Genomic DNA, 17006 nt, shown 5'->3' with positions numbered 1-17006 from the left:
ATGATTGATTAGTAATATGTACAAAGTTTCCAGGGTAAGAGGAATTCAATTTAAATAATCAATTATATATGTAGCATTTTTAAATCTCTGTAAGCTTTAGATTATTTCCATTTTTCATTTCTCATAGATTTTGAAAGTGAAAAGAAAAATAGAACATATTTTTTAAGAGATCTCTAAGATACTACACATGAGCACTTCCTGAAATTTGTATTCATGATACTGTGCCAGGTGTCCCAGGACAGACAAGCAAAGGAGGACTCAAGATGTGTAAGATAAGCCAATGGAGGCTTTTTAAAGACATTATAAGGAACATATAATTTGCAGAGAGTACTTTTGTTAACTTCCAACTCTGTGACAGACTATATATCCTCATTATGTTTAGTTTACTAAAAACTGGTATATTCTTAGAGTTAACATATAGAGAGATTAGCAGTTGAAGTTTCTAGCAGTCCTGGGGTGACGATGGAGGACAAATCCTGATGCTGGCAAGAGCAGTACGTAAGGCCCCAGCCTTTTTTTTACAATGAGAGGTTTATCATCCAATTCTGCCTACAAGGGGAAGCATGTAACACTCAACATGGTCTCCTACTAATCATCACTAAGTTTAGAATTCCCTAAGTAAAATGTACTGCTAGTAAGATTCTCTTGACTTGTGAGGACCAGGGATCAGTTTACCAAGTAAACCAGAGCATAAGTAATGAAGTTCCCATAAAGCTCAGTCCAGGGTTCACATAGTTGTTCTCAACTATGAGAACATATGTGGGTATCAGACCTCTAGGGTTCAATTCCTAATACTATCACTTACTAGCTGTGGGACTTTGGGCAAGATATCATTCTGTGATTCTATCTGCTCACCTTTCTAATTGAAATCTGTGAGAATTACAGAGAAGAGTTAAAATATTTAAAATATTTAAGACTGGTGCCCAGAGGGTAGTGGCTGCCATGTAATTGCTAATTCTTATTATTATTTACTAATGGTTCTGACTTACCAAGATTTGGGATATGTGGCATTGCAATCTTTTTCTTGCTTAGTCTCAGCAACATAAAGCTCCCACTAACAATCAGTCTGACTAAGGTATGCTCAAATATCTGCCAGCACATATATGTTTGTATGTGTGTGTGTGTGTGTGTGTGTGTATTCACATTCAGGTAGTAAGTGTGAAAATCTGGAGCCATTCTCTTGGGGAAATAGGAGCCTCAAAGACAAGGCTAAGGCTGGGTATACGTTCAGCCACTCAGGTGATCTTCCCCCTACCAATGGAAGAATTAAGTATACGATATATACCACTCCACAGATGAAGCTTCATCTGGGATGGAGTAGCCATCTTATGAACAAAAGTCGTAAGCAAGAGAAAATACTAAATGTTGAGAACCACGAATCAAGGTACCAGGGAAAAGGAACAAGTACTAGACCCTAGAATGGATGAAATAATCCCACTAAACTGTACTTTTTTTTTTTTTTTTTTTTTTTTGCTACTTAGGGATTTTTTTAATGGGCTTTCTATACATAAAGTAATTTTGCCTCTTTATAGTACTGTTATTAGGAGCTGAGCTGCTAAGCCCAGTGTTTGGTGGACCTGAGGTAACACCCAAGAACTTAATTAGATACTCCCTGGCATCAGAAATGGAGAGTCAGTTCTATGCCAGGCTGTAAAAGGATAGACAATTGTGTATTTAAATGGGATGTGGAAAGAAATGAGTTTAGGAACTGAATCAGTTCGGGACATTTGTATAAGATACTAAAAGCTGCACAAAAAGAGAAACAAGAAAAAAGTTGGGGGCCAAATATAGACAAGATCCACAACAGAATATCCAAAATGTTGGAGGAAAAGCAGAACCCTAATCTGGAGTAAAGGAAATAAAGTGTCACACAGAGGGACAGGAGAAACAGGGCCCCAGGAGCTAAAATAAAAATTTACTGAGCAATTTATTGCTGTATTAATTGACTGTCACTGGCCTAGCAGCGTATCAGCAACAGAGATTTTGGAAAGGCATACTGCGGTTCAGACAGCAGCTTATATCATAGCAGACCTCCTTCAAACCTGTACGTGTTAAGATACTTTAGCAAGGTCCCAAAGCTCATGAGTTCTTCCATGCACGTGAGAAATGCACTAACCAAATAGTACTTTACCACGTCCAATTTATCTATACCACATAACCTCATCAGATTCTCAAAAAAGTCTTAAAGGTCCCCCAGCAAAGGCTTAAGTAATTGCCAACAGACACTGAGAGACTTCAACAAAAAGTATTTACAACAAATGACTTTTTTACTCCTCATGTAGAAAAGTATTCATTGATTTATTCGGGGAAATTTATTTAACCACCTACTATAAGTCAGGAACTCTAGATACAAAGACTAAGAGGATAGGATCTGGGCCCCAAGGGACTTACAGTGTGTAAGGGGGTGGATACAGGCATATAAATTAGTAAGGATAATAAAATGTTACAGGTTCTATAACAGAAGTATGTCGATGGTAAAATAGAACATAAAAAGGGAGAGTGATCAATTCTACATGGGTAGGGGGATCATAAAGCTTTTAGAAAGAAGGTGACCCTTTAAAAAATAAACGCAGATCAGGATATGAATACTTATCACATTAAAAAAATCATATACATATAATTTATTCTTTATTATAAGAATGTGACATCTATATAGGAATGGCTATTTTCAGGAATGCTCCACCAGCCTTGTTAGCAACTGGTGATAATCTGTCCTGCTAAGAGTCAGCAGTCAAACATAATTTGTAATTAGCTCCATATATAAGGCAAATTAGGACAAAAGTTTTTCTTTTCTAGTGTATGTGAAAACCTAATTCAAGATTTGGGTGCACATGGATCTGTGTGAATATTACACAAATTTTGGGTAGTTATCTAGGACTCTCAGAAGTTCCTCTTCTTGGACAAGCACAGCCACCCATATTTAATGCATTTAAGGGATAGTTGTTTTGAACAGGGTTACTTAATAGCTGATGAGCTGAAAAGGCAGAGGTATAGCCGTTAGAAGTAAAACTTCAGCTAGTGCTTTCTAACCAGGATTGTAACCTTCAGATGAGCACAACATCAAGTAGGCGAACCACACACTGGTCTCCTCACCCACTCACTGCTGCAGAAAGCCAAACCTTCAGAGTGCCATTGTGCAGAACTGCACATTTTACAAATAAATTCAGTTCTGGTCACTGTAATCAACCAATGCTAAAATTTAATCTTTTTTTTTTTTTTAAGATTTTATTTATTTGACAGAGATCACAAGTAGGCAGAGAGGCAGGCAGAGAAAGAGGAAGAAGCAGGCTCCCCACTGTGCAAAGAGTCCAATGTGGGGCTCAATCCTAGGACTCTGGGATCATGACCTGAGCTGAAGGCAGAGGCTTTAACCCACTGAGCCACCCAGATGCCCCTAAAATTTTAATCTTTGTTGGGCGGTCATTTTGGCCTTCATGCAAGTAAGCCTCATGCTTCATCACAGGAACATGAAATAAGTACCCAGTCTATTACCAAGTCAACTCATGCAAACCTCTAAAGGCAATCTCTGAACATCTTCATTAGAGAAGTGTTTTCATTATAAAAATTCCTGCATGTCGTCAGTGGCTCAGCTGAAAGTCTTCCCCTGTCTCACTTTATTGATCGCTACATCCCCACCTCTCCTCTCCTCCTGTGGAATGTGTAGCATAAAAAATAAATCCAGTCATAGCAAGAGAGACTTTATTTCAAAGAATTATCATGGGAGGGAGTGAGTGACCAACAGGACAGATGGAGAGAACTACTGCAATAGGCAGAGCGCTTTGACCATAAGATCCTTAAGCACATCAAGAATTAGACTCAAAGAGTTTTGTGTGTGTGTGTGTTTAATAGGAAGATATAAACAAGGCTAGAAAGAACCAGATGTGGAGAAGTTGGATGAAAGGGTGGCATCATCAGATAGATCAGAAAATGCTTTACCAGGAAGCCAGCCTATTCTCAGGAAGAGGTATTATATGCTGGCTGAAGTTCAGGGACACGGGGAAGGAGAGAACTTTAACCATAGTTTAGTTAATAAACATGTTTTTCCAACTGAATGATGGAGGCAAGCAGTTGTGGTCATCATCTGTGAGGTAAGAAACAGAAATATGGGAAGGGGGCACTGTGCCTGGTCTTGTCATAAGGAAACAAGGGACAGTTCTGTGCCTCTTACCTAAGTCATGTGGTGAAGGGCATTTTTTTTTTTTTTTTTTTAAAGCAAGCTGTTACCAGAGGGTGGGAGATATTTTTAAACTTTGTTGTCTTCCATGATCACAGGACTCAGGTGAAGTTCAACACTGCTCACTAACAATAATCAAAGACAAGTTGACTTTAGGCGATGCTACTAGGAAATGGAGCTTTTAGTTCAATGTTGGGAGTATGTCAAAAACTCTGCCTTCCAAGTGGCTTATACTGATGTAGGTTTCTTAGATATGCCTAATATAGGTAAAGAGAATCATGATTCAAGCCAGATCAAAACTGAACAGGAAGATGGAGGGCTAAATAGCAAACAACAGAATGCATTTTTCTACCCCTGTCTTCTATGTCTCTATCTTCCTCAATGATCTATGTAGACATCTAAGTCTTGAGTCCAACTACATTATGCTCGCAGTCAGTCATCTATTGCCTTTTACTTTGGAGACACAACAGACACAAAATAAGCAGAAAAGAAAAGAATCTAACAGTGTTAAAGGCTCAGAAGTCAAGTCTTTGGCAGAGCTATACAGAGAATCAAAATCTCCTAAATTCCCAGATTTAAGCACTTCCACTGAAAGAAGAAGACCGAATAATTTTCCTATACTACTATATTCTTAGTAAGTAAATAGCCCATTGCTGCTATAGTATGTGCCTTTGGCTCAGGAAAAAGCAGCAAGATCTACTTCTTCCTCTTGCTTTTCTCCCTAAACCACAGGGGAACAGAAAGGTGGACAGGGGGGCACCTGGGTGACTCAGTTGGTTAAGTGTCTGCCTTTGGCTCAGGTCATGATCTCGGAGTCCTGGGATCAAGCCCCATGTCAGGTTCCCTGCTCAGCGGGGAGCCTGCTTCTCCCTTTCCCTCTGTCCCTCTACTCCACTCATGCAGTCTCTCTCTCTCAAAGAGATAAGATTGTGAAAGAAAGGAAGAGAGAGACAGTGAGAGAGAAAGAAAGAGAGAAAAAAAGAAAGGAAGGAAGGAAGGAAAAGAAAGAAAAGGAGGGAGGGACAGAACAGGTAGACCAGCCCTGTGATAGGGTCCTGGCACATACCCATACCTGCAGAGGAAAGCACCCTTCTCAAAGCAGTATAAATAACCAAAAAAATGTTAATTTACCTGCCATATTTCTGCACGGGACCTTCAGAAAATATTTTACTATGCTGTTTGACCCAAAATAAAATCTATTATTAGCAGAAGTTAAGAACTAACAGATTAATGAAAGAGAATATAATAAGACAACGTAAGTTTTAAGAACATTAATGGAATTCACCAAAGTAATTTCTCCATTTATAATAGCTCCACAATTAAGCTATTACCATACTATCTGAGACAAGAGAAATAATATTTTTGTTGTGCCCATTCCCAAAATCTGAGCAGAAACCAAGCCAGCCTCATAATCACTAGCTCAGCATTCCATTAGGAAAATAACACGTAAAAATGAACATAGAGATGATAGAAATTAAACTTCTAAGGTGGAAACTGACTTTATTACTGCTAAATCATATGAATAATTCCTAATTGATTTGTATTGGACCGGCATCTTATATTCCAGAACCATGTTCATCTATTTATCACAATATTCTATATGACATAAGGAAACTAATACATTGCTTCATTAATATTTACGGTCTTTCTCTAGTTATGGCTCAGAGATATTTAACATTCTAAAACATAAGCACTGATAATTACATGTTTTACATTTTACTCTAATTTTTAATACTGCCAAGATTATTTAGTATAACTAACTTTTTAACTATGTCCTCTTTTCTCTCTAACCATTAGCATATCAATCAAATTTGCATTATTCTGGCTTGCTCATTTTATTAAAAGCGAATTCAGGGCACAATTGACTTTTCATTTGTTTAACAAGTGAAGAAATATTTACCCTGACAGCCATTGCGTTGTAGAAATTCATCTTCATAGCACAAGATGCGAACTGTGAATCAGGAAAAAAGAAAAAAAGGCCTATAGTTCAGTTACACAAAGACAGTGAAGCCTATTTTTACATATAAAAGATAAGAATCTTTATACATAATACATAATAAGAGTTCTGGGTTTAGAAAAATGAAATCAAACTTTGTATTGAAGAGATAGGCTTCCTAATACATAATGCAGGCTTAACCAGAAAAATCTATGGTAGTCAAACTAGGAGCTAATGGAGATATATGATCATAAAATGCTCTCCGCTGAGTTTGATAATCAATGGTGCTCTACTGAGAATAGAATAACAAAGCAGAAATATTCACAAGTGCTGGTGACACGTAGTATTGTATGATTTATTCACTGGGGTTCTTTTAGCCAAAACTCACAGAAACATAAAAGGAATTCATATTTCAAGACGTCTGGTTTAATGAAAAATTCAAAGAAATGCTGTCTTCAGTCGAAATCGTTCAAGGATATGGATGCAGTGATGGAGCAAAATTGTGCCTTCCAACCATCTGTACAAAATGTTATGTACTTAGCTGCCTCCTGAGTAATCCCTGGGAATTTTGTTTCATTTAATATTCATTTTAACACCATAAAATCATAAATACAATGATATCATGTTACAGCAAATCCCATGATATAGGGAAGACTTCCTAAGGTCTTGGTTTCTTTCTAGTATAGATACATTTGTCTATTAATATACAAATCTCTGTTACAGTACATAATCCTTTAGCAACATAGCTTATTTCAAGACAAATACTGCTTTAAATGAAGTTTCTACATCTGTTATATCTTTTAATTAAAAACATATATTTAACATAATTCATGACAGTATAATAAATAGTAAAAGCAATGAAATATACATTTTTGATCCAAATACTATTTTATCCATTTTTATTCAATCAAAATTCATTTGACTAACATAACTTGAGTTTAGGTAACAGGTGCTATGTTTCAGTCAAAAATCGGAGGTAAGTGCCTTAACCTTTTATATAGGGGTTTTCTTCCCTGCAATAAACAGAAATTCATATAAAAGGGTTTCACTGTAATTAGGATTGTTTGAATTGCCTTGTCTGATCCAAAGCAAATTGTCTGTGGAGAGCAGCAGGGCTGGATTATTTATCAACAGTCTGAGCAATTAAGAAACAGTTGGCTGCAATATGTTATTTACAAATGAACACAATGATGTTACTTCATTTTAAATTCTCATTCTTCGTCATAGTAAGCGAGACATAGTTCTTGGCATTTGCGGTGAAGTTAAAAGAGTCACCTTAATACCTTAATTCTTCAAGTTATACTGATGCAGAGATAACTATTAAATGACTTTACACAGGTGGAACATACTAAAAATTACATATCTAAAATGTCTAGGTTCAGAAAGAGGTAATGTTTCTTACCCTTATTATGTTGCTGTTCAGTTAGCAGCACTGAGTGCTTCTGAGCTTTCAAGTCACAGACCTTAGTTCATGTGCTGATGTTGCTTTTATCAGCTGTGTGGCTTTGGACAAGTTACTCAAAGCCAGCCAGTCTTGACTTCCAGGCTCAGAATATGGAACAGCACACACTTTGAAGAGTTGAGGTGAAGATTAAAATGAGATAAAAATTTTAAGGGGCTTGGGACATAGTTGATGTTTATAAAAGGGATTATCACTGCTGCTGCTAAACACATTTTGTAGCTGAAAGTATGCAGTTTAACTATTAGTAAAATTCCAAAATATAAGAGGTTAAATTTTATTCTGAAGACAGAGAAAAAAGCAATCTAGCTTTTAAGTGTACAAATTCTGACTTTCATTGCTAAAGGTGGAATAGCACTTTGATTTTAGTTTATCATTCTCATGTGAATCACCGATGTTAAATGTATTTGCTTTGGAAACTAACAAAAATATATTTATGTGAAAAATATTGCATATTCCCACTTATAAGAGGTGTGTGAAATAGTCAAATTCCAAGAGACAGAAAGTGGAATAGCAGTTACCAGAGGCTAGAGGAAGGGGGCAGCTATTGTTTAATGAGTAGTCTCCATTTGAGATGAAGGAGAAATTCTGGAGATGGGTAGTGGTGATAGTTGCATAAAAACATAAATATACTTACTGCCACTGAATAACAGTGCAGTTAAAAATGGTACAAATGGTAAATTTTATGCTATGTGTATTTTACCAAAATGTTAAAAACACCAAAAAAAATTTGTGAATGAATTGTTCATTTTCATAAGCTATCTATGAGACACATTTAGACACTTAAATATTTTGTAAAATTCCTCTCATCTAAGTCTATTTATTTCCATTCCGAACAATGATACTACTTGTTTTATTAGTATTTGTTCTTTTGGGATATGAGCAATTAAAATACAAATCATACAAAAGCCATTGTTCCTACTACTATTGTCTAGAATTCTGTCCTCAAAATTTGTTTTTCCAATGCATGGGAGTTGGATAAGCAAAGAATATCCTAGCTACTAAATATTAATATTCTATCCAACAATGACAAGCTATTGTAATTTCCCAACAGACAAAAGTCTTAAAATTTTTCTTACTATTTATTAATTTCTCATTTTATCATAAAATACTAAGTCTACTAAGACTAAAAATCTGGAGTGAACATCAAGCATAAATGGTAATAGTTTCATTGTAATGAAAATATGAAACTCAATTACAGATGTTTCCCCAGATGTCTGGTGAACAGTGAAAGGGAGAGAGAGAGGGGAAAGAGGGGACAGAAAGAGAGGAAGAGGGGTAAACAGAACTGATATGCTACATTTACAACAGAGAGCACAGGAAGTATTTCTGGGATGAACACTAAGTCAACCATTTGTTAACTGCATGGCCTTGGCCACGTCATCCCCCTCAATTTTTACAAGGTTTCTGAAAAATTTTTTGGAGGATTTATTCCTTTTAAAAACATAATCTGGGCGCCTGGGTGGCTCAATGGGTTAAGCCGCTGCCTTCGGCTCAGGTCATGACCTCAGAGTCCTGAGATCGAGTCCCACATCGGGCTCCCTGCTCGGCGGGGAGCCTGCTTCCCTCTCTCTCTCTCTCTGCCTGCCTCTCCATCTACTTGTGATTTCTCTCTGTCAAATAAATGAACAAAATCTTTAAAAAAAAAAAAAAACATAATCTTTTGCGTGGTTGGTATCTACATGGATCTTTTAGACAGGATTGCTATTCATTGGGACTAGACCATGATTACCAATGGAAGCATGTTTCATATTTTGAGTTTCTTTCTTTTTTTCTTTCTATCGGGTGAATTACAATGGGAGGGTGGTTGGGGATAAATGAGAACCACCCTCTTGGAGGTCAAGTGATACTCAAAGCTTACCACAATCAGGTCCCAATTTCTCCCCTCAATTATCTGTTACTACTCCACTCCTTTAAAAGCTCTATCTGATCAAATTACTCTTTTTATTTCTTCACCTCCATGTCCATATTACTCCCCCTGCCATTCTTTTCCAGCTGTCCAAACCTCCTCTCTCCTGTTTTTCTTGCAAGCATTTATCAAAGAAACTATCTTTTCTCCCCTACTCCAAGAGAAGAAGCTGGCATTCTCTTAGTTGCAAAGCACTTTCAAACCATTCCATATCAGTAAGAAGTACTCCATTAAAACGGACAACAACAACAAACCAAAAGTTTACTTTTTAATCTCAAGCTTGCCACACTTAAGACTCTCTATCCTATTCAATATCATCATACTTCAGGTATCCCATTACTTATTAACTCCTTCCTCACTCCTCCCCACTTCTCCCTGACTGCCCCAAGTACGCTCTAAAAATTCTGGCATCAAGCTAATGGTCAAATTCATACAGGCAACACATTTAACTATGAAATCCACAGCCAAGTTCCAGACCCTGGGAACTAGAAATGTTCCCCGTCTTAAGTCATAAACTCTAAATGCAAATTCCTCTCCTTCAACCCCTAGTGGCTTGATTAAAGGTTCTTCTATTTGGTTTGGACAGACTTAATACAGATATTTCTTGTTCCCCATTTTTAAGTTCCTTGTTCACATATTTTTATCTATAAGACTACATGGTATTTTGCTACATGAACATACCATAGATGACCTAATATTTCCTTTACTGTTGAGTATTTAGGTTAAAACCCCCCAAAAAAGTGAGTTTCAAGGAGGAAACAGTCAATCATTTTCAAAAGCACAACACTCTAAAAAAAGGTTTCTTCAGTTTGTTTGTCTTTTTAAGTAAAGGTTTCACTTTAATTCTGGTATAGTTAATATATAGTGTTCTTAGTAATACAGTGATTCAACAATTCTACACATTATTCAGTGCTTACCACAGTAAGAGTAACTTTTAATCCCCGTCACCAATTTCACCCATTCCCCCACCCACCTCCGCGCTGGTTATCATCAGTTTGTTCTCCATAGTGAAGTCTGTTTTTTTATTTCTATCTGTCTCTCTCTCTCTTTTTTTTTCTTTGCTTCTCAAAAGCAGAACACTGAAAGCAATACATACTCATAATAATTCTGAGTAATACAGCTATATAAACCCAACCAGATCAGCTGGCTTTATTTTTTAGACTGAACAGTACAAAGGAAAAACTTGCATTAAAGTGATGACAATAGAACCTTTAGAAGTCATGCACATATGGATAACAGATACGATGAGCATGAGCCTTTGTTATTTTCCACATCAGTGCTATCCTCATTTCATAATTTTGAGTATAATCGTTAAAATGATTTATTATCAAATAATTGTGAGTATTTTGTGCATATGCTTTGCCTTGTTTGTTGGCAAATGATACCAATCTGTTCATTATCAACATCTGATTTTTAAAGCACCCTTTCTTTCTTCCACATACAAAATTAAATGCCAAGTATATTATTTCTTACAAGTATTATTAGCATAATCTTTAAAACCAGGAGAACCAACTCTAAATTCATTTCATAATTATGGTGAAAATATATTAATAAAGTTTTAAATTAATACCAGTAGGTCAGAAACCTAAGTTATCCAGCCTTTAGTATTTATCTAAACTGCAATACCCTGAAAGGAAAAAATATGTTTCAGTTTTCTGCTCTGACACTAAAGGGTGATAAATGTTACCTTATTAGCTTATAACCGATTTGGAGGTCCTTCTGCTGAAGTTTCTCTCTCCCTCTTTCTCTGCCCCTCCCCACCTCACATTCAATCTCTAAGATAAATCGTAAAAAAAAAAAGAAAGAAAAGAAAGAAAGAAAGCTCCCAAAAAAGCAGGACCATTTGAGTATAGTGGGAAAAACAAGTTGCAGTAAAACTAGAGTTCAGCAGGTATGAAACCCATATGCACCAAGCACACCCACCAGATACCATCAATTTTCACTAACAGGAAAATATTTTCAAGGTTGTGAATCAACAATCCTAGACCCCTAAGATGGACAAATTCGGGCTATCTTGCCAGGAACAGTGCCCTGGAAGTAAGCTGGAAGGTCAGAAATGGAGGTAGGGAATAAAAAGAAGCAAAAACAATAGTCATGAAGGAACCAAGAGTCAAATCACTCTCTCTCTCTCTCTCTCTCTCTCTCTCTCACACACACACACACACACATGTGCAAAGAAAAACCAACACCTAGAAATGATCTATTATTCTGAATTAATGAAGGCACTGTAGTGGAGAACCCATTGATCCTTCAGGACTGGATAAGCTAGCTGCTGTCAATATGAAAATTATTTAAAAGCTAGATAGAAATATTTTAGTTAACAGAATTTTGAGGGAGGTTGTCTAAAACTATTGAACCTATCTAAGGAGATCCTAGGATCTCTCTCAGTTCATTTTCTGTGTGACTTTGCCACATCTGAGCCTGTTGACAATGCCAAATTTGCTAGGCGTTCTCTCCTCTGGTTACTGGGATATTGTGTCTCTGCTTTTCTAGTTATTATCTGTCTATAATTCCCTTTCCTCCGCCTAAATCCTACCTAATGTGTTCCACAAGCCTTAATTCTTGGCCCTCTGCTCTATTCTTGAGAGATATTTTTTCCCCATTAGGTAGAAAATCCAGTCATCTTGCAAAGATGGTTCTAAAATCTTTGTCTCCAGCTCTGACTCTTAATCTAAACTCCCATTCAAGTGTTCACTTTAATAAGCATTTGTGGAGTGTTAATTATTATATGCCAAACACTCTGCCGAGAGACTACAAAATCGCCTTACAAGATACCACCACATGGAGGTGTCCTAACATCATCACAAACTCAAAAAGCTGAAAACATCTTTTTTGTAAGCTTCACTTAGTGCCCCATTCGGAATGTTTCTTATAAACATGCACACTTTTATTATCATTATAACCATTAATCAGGTCTGCGGAGATAAAAATGCAGCTGTCTTAGTAGCTTAGGAAACAAAGAGTTTCTCCTTCACATTATGGGTAGACTAGGGTTCCCTATAGTTATCTATGCTCTACGTCTCTTCCTCTTAACCCCCAGGATGAAGGAGCGGCCCAAGACTGAGGTGTGCCATTCTTATGCCAGAAGGAAAGAGGGAGAAAGCTTCTTAAAGCTTCATCTTGAGTGTGGCATATGTCCCATCCGCCCACAACACATGGCTTAGCCCAAAATCTATGAGATGGGAAAGAATCACTCTTGTATGAAGAAGAGGGTAGTGAATAATTTTGATGCACAGATAAAATCACCAGCTGTGTTGACCACAGCAAAAGTCTTCCAACATATATATCCCTGTGAATCACGTAATCAGTTAGCAAAAATGTCGGCAGGCTTTCTATGTGACATTTGCTGTGATACATTTGTGATACAGTAAAATTAAACAGTTACTGCCATTCAGGAGCTCCCAGTCAAATAAGAGATGTAGATGAAGAACAGTGGGACAAATGCCTACATCAAAAAGCTAGGAAGGCACGCCTGGTCTCTGCAGTCTCCCACGATTGTACACTCAGCTTCAGGAGATCAGGGAAGGTTAATGTTAAAGTCAAGTCTGGAAGAGTAAGTAGGGCTCTGGACCCATGGGAGGCAGGTCAGAGCGAAGGAGGGAGGGAAGGCATTCTGGGCAAGGTACGGGGCATTTGTAAAATACTTGTAGCACACTGCGAATTTTGGCAATGGCCAATGATTTAATGTGTCCAAAGTATATTTTATACAGGTGTAGGAAGAAGCGAGGTTAGAGAAAAAGCAATCAGAGACTATGAAAAACCTGACATGTCACATGTCACATGAAAAATGTAAACTTTTTGTAGTATGCTATGGCAAGGGCCGTAGGCATGCAAGTAAAATGATGATATTTGGACTGAAGTCAAGAGACTTTTATGAGGGGAAATGGAAAGTGCTTGATGCCTGATAGGAAATAAAGGGTAGTGAGGAGGAGACAGTGGAGAGCCTAGGATGACTGGATTTCTGGTTGAATGGTTGTACCATTTATCTGAATGAAGGAATACATAAGGAGGAACAGGTTTGGGGTACCTGAGGGACACACAGAGATTTTAATAAGGAGTTAGCATGTGGATCTATATAGATCAGAAACTGAGAACTTGAGGCAAACCACCACATCTTCCTGAGCTCCCATTTTTCTATCCATAAAATGAAAATAACAAATGCACTTTCTACTTAATAGATTGTTGGAAAATATTAAATAATGAATATACTGTGTTCCAAAATATAGTGTTCCAAAATTCATGGTTTATGCACCACACCCAGTGGGTATTATGAATATAAAGTTTTTAAACAAGAAATTCCTTTTAAAATGTAGGAAATTACTTTTTAAAAGTCACATTCACATCAACCTTCTGCTAGTCCCCAAATTCTTTGAGCCACCCAGATCAACATCCCTCCCACCTCCCATCACACCATGCTCATTCCCAATTTCAAAGCCTCACTCATGGCATTGCTATTATTGCGTATATAGCTGTTAGGTCAAAAAATATATATGCATAATAAATTTGGGAAATGACGATTTAAACATAGTTACTACAGACTTATGTGTGTGACAGGATAATTAACATAGACTTAAACAATTCCTGTAAACTTCTTTAATTCCTGTCCTACCCCCCAACCCAAGAACGTAGCAGGTCCTTTCATGTGTTTTGCCTCAGATGGCTTATGTGTGACTGTGCATCCCTACTGAGCTTCGCTTTCTTAAAACCTGAGCTCTGAGAAATTATGCTGGAATGGGAGAGAGACAGTAAGAGGAGAGATATGGGCAGAGAAAGAGAAATAAAAGATTCCACATGTCTGGAGAAGAGCTGGGCATTAGCTTTTTAAAATAAGGAAATGTAACATTTGGCATTACTGTCACTTCTTTTTTTTTTTTTTTTTTTTTTAACATCTTAATTTTATTTTTTCCAGGGTTCCAAGGTGGCTAAAACTCTAGGACTAAAGTTGGTGGCACCTGTGAAGGAGATAGGACTGGAAGTACTAGGGATATTGGGATATTGACAAAAATTCCCATTCCTTTTATGTGGCCCACCAGCCAGAGAGTTCTCAAAGGATGAACACTGAAGATCAAATACATGGGCCAGGACAAAGGACCTCCTCTGAATGAAGCTCCACAAAGGTGGGGATCTCTGGTATGTTAGCACTACTTAAGCTTCGTGGACTTCTGTATAACCCAAAGGAGGGAATTCTTCAATAGTGACCTGAATTTCAACTGCCTTATCACTTCAGTAAATAAGCGTTTTGGAATCACATCAAACTGGGTTTTAACTTTTCTCCACACATCACTAACAGTATGTCTTTGGGGAAGTAACCATATCTGAGACTAAAATCCTTCATCTGTAAAACAGTAATAATATTCATAGGACTTGTGTGAGACTTTAGTTGGTATACACATTAAACACAAAAATGTTTGCTACAGGGGTGACTGGGTGGCTCAGTGGGTTAAATTTAAAGCCTCTGCCTTCAGCTCAGGTCATGATCTCAGGTCCTGGAATCAAGCCTCACATCAGACCCTCTGCTCAGCGGTCCCGCCCCCTGCCTGACTCTCTGCCTACTTGTGATCTCTAATAAATAAATAAATAATATTTTTAAAAAATGTTTGCTATAATATTTTAGGCATAGTAGTTAAACAGTAAACTACAGCTATTATAATTTCATTCAATAATTACTTATTGAGGTCCAATTATGTTATTTGAGATTTTTATGTTAGGTCCTGTATACATAATGGCAAAAAAGGAATAAATAAAACAGACCTGTCCTAAAATAGCTTATAGCTTAACAGACTTAAAAACTATCAGAACCAATCTAAATGAGGAAAATCTCTATCATTTTTACCCCAAGAGCTCAAAGATAATTAGATACAAAATTGGAGAATAATTTAGTGATCATGCTGAGTGATATTCTTTTTGATCAAACTCAGTTAAGACACTAAAGTAACAAAACAAATTTCCTAGAATTGATCTTTATATGAATTTTTTAAAAGATTTTATTTATTTATTTATGTGACAGAGATCACATAATAGGCAGAGAAGCAGGCGTTTGGAGGGGAGGAAGCAGGCTCCCTGCTGAGCAGAGAGCCTGATGTGGGGCTCGATCACAAGACCCTGAGATCATGACCTGAGCCAAAGGCAGAGGCTTAACCCACTGAGCCACCCAGGAACCCCTATATGAATTTTTTTTTTTTTAAGATTTTATTTATTTATTTGACAGAGAGAGATCACAAGTAGGCAGAGAGGCAGGCAGAGAGAGAGAGAGGAGGAATCAGGCTCCCCGCTGAGCAGACAGCCCGATGCGGGACTCGATCCCGGGACCTCGAGATCATGACCTGAGCCGAAGGCAGCGGCTTAACCCACTGAGCCACCCAGGTGCCCCCCCATATGAATTTTTAAAAATATTTTTTCAGCAACCTCAACATCATTAGAATAAATACAGATTCCCAAGTTGAATACATTGACAATAGCCCCTGAAATGTTTATACTCTTGTATATTTGATAAAAGAGGTCTCAATCATTTATAACCTTCTTACTAGTGGCTTGTAAGTAGCAATTCCAGCAATGGAAGTTAAGTCAGTAATGCTCATGGAAAGCCATATGCATACATATATTTTATTGTCTTGTCTATACATTGACATAGACCCCCAACTATGAATGAATAATGGGGCTAAAGATCACTCAGCACTCCAAAGAAAATACCTTAATTTTTTGATCATCCCATTTAAGTAATCTGATTCTATTAAAAGTGGGTTTGAAGAAGGAGCTTCTGCTGACCAAATCAATTTGAACACCAAACCAATTAGTGACAGTAATTTAGTATAGCCCACTGAATAAAACAGGAATCCATGAGTTCATACTGATATAAAAAATTTTAAAAAGGACAAACAAAGAAAAGAGCTTTTTCTTATAGTAACATGCTAACAAGTAAATGTAGAAAAAAATGACAGAGTTAGAAAATTGCTATTTAACAAATATAATAATTGGTTCTTTTTTTTAAAAAAAGATTTTATTTATTTATTTGACAGACAGAGATCACAAGTAGGCAGAGAGGCAGGCAGAGAGAGAGGGGGAAGCAGGCTCCTTGCGGAGCAGAGAGCCCGATGCGGGGCTCGATCCCAGGACCCTGGGAATCATGACCTGAGCCGAAGGCAGAGGCTTTAATCCACTGAGCCACCCAGGCGCCCCTAATAATTGATTCTGGACAAAGCCATCAGTGAATGCTAAACCTAGTGTAAAAACGCTTGATGATCAAGAAGACACACACACACACACACAGAGTTTTGAAATACCCCTCTGGGTGGTTCAGTTGGTTAAGCATCTGTGCCGTAAAAGCATCACTGTGGTTTTAAAACTAGCTATAAGAGAGACCCAACAGTTACAAAAAAGTTCAGGGCAGAATTTCTGTTTGAATACTTAGTTTCACTAAATTTAAAATAGTAGGCTCTTCCTCCAAACAGTTCCTATACTTTTTCTACATGTTTTAAAGTTTTTTTCACCAAAGGTGAATGCTTATCACTTACTTACCTACTTACTTTTA

General features: G+C 37.2%; 1 protein-coding gene across 2 annotated transcripts in view; it reads right to left on the bottom strand.

Annotated features, from left to right (window-relative positions):
- The window catches only part of SPATA17 (spermatogenesis associated 17), a 178562-nt gene that overhangs the window by 144968 nt on the left and 16588 nt on the right, over positions 1 to 17006 (bottom strand). The window contains exon 4 of one of the 2 annotated variants that reach the window (XM_059414111.1): positions 6075 to 6125. The exons of the other annotated variant lie outside the window; for it this stretch is intronic. Within the exon in view, the coding sequence (XP_059270094.1) occupies positions 6075 to 6125 (51 nt within the window). The remainder of the gene's footprint in view (positions 1 to 6074; positions 6126 to 17006) is intronic. 2 annotated transcript variants of the gene reach the window in all.

Source organism: Mustela nigripes, chromosome 10, assembly GCF_022355385.1.
Source record: "Mustela nigripes isolate SB6536 chromosome 10, MUSNIG.SB6536, whole genome shotgun sequence".
NCBI classification, from domain to species: domain Eukaryota; kingdom Metazoa; phylum Chordata; class Mammalia; order Carnivora; family Mustelidae; genus Mustela; species Mustela nigripes.
Note: the sequence above shows the minus strand (reverse complement) of the source record. Positions and strands in the feature narration are given on the sequence as shown.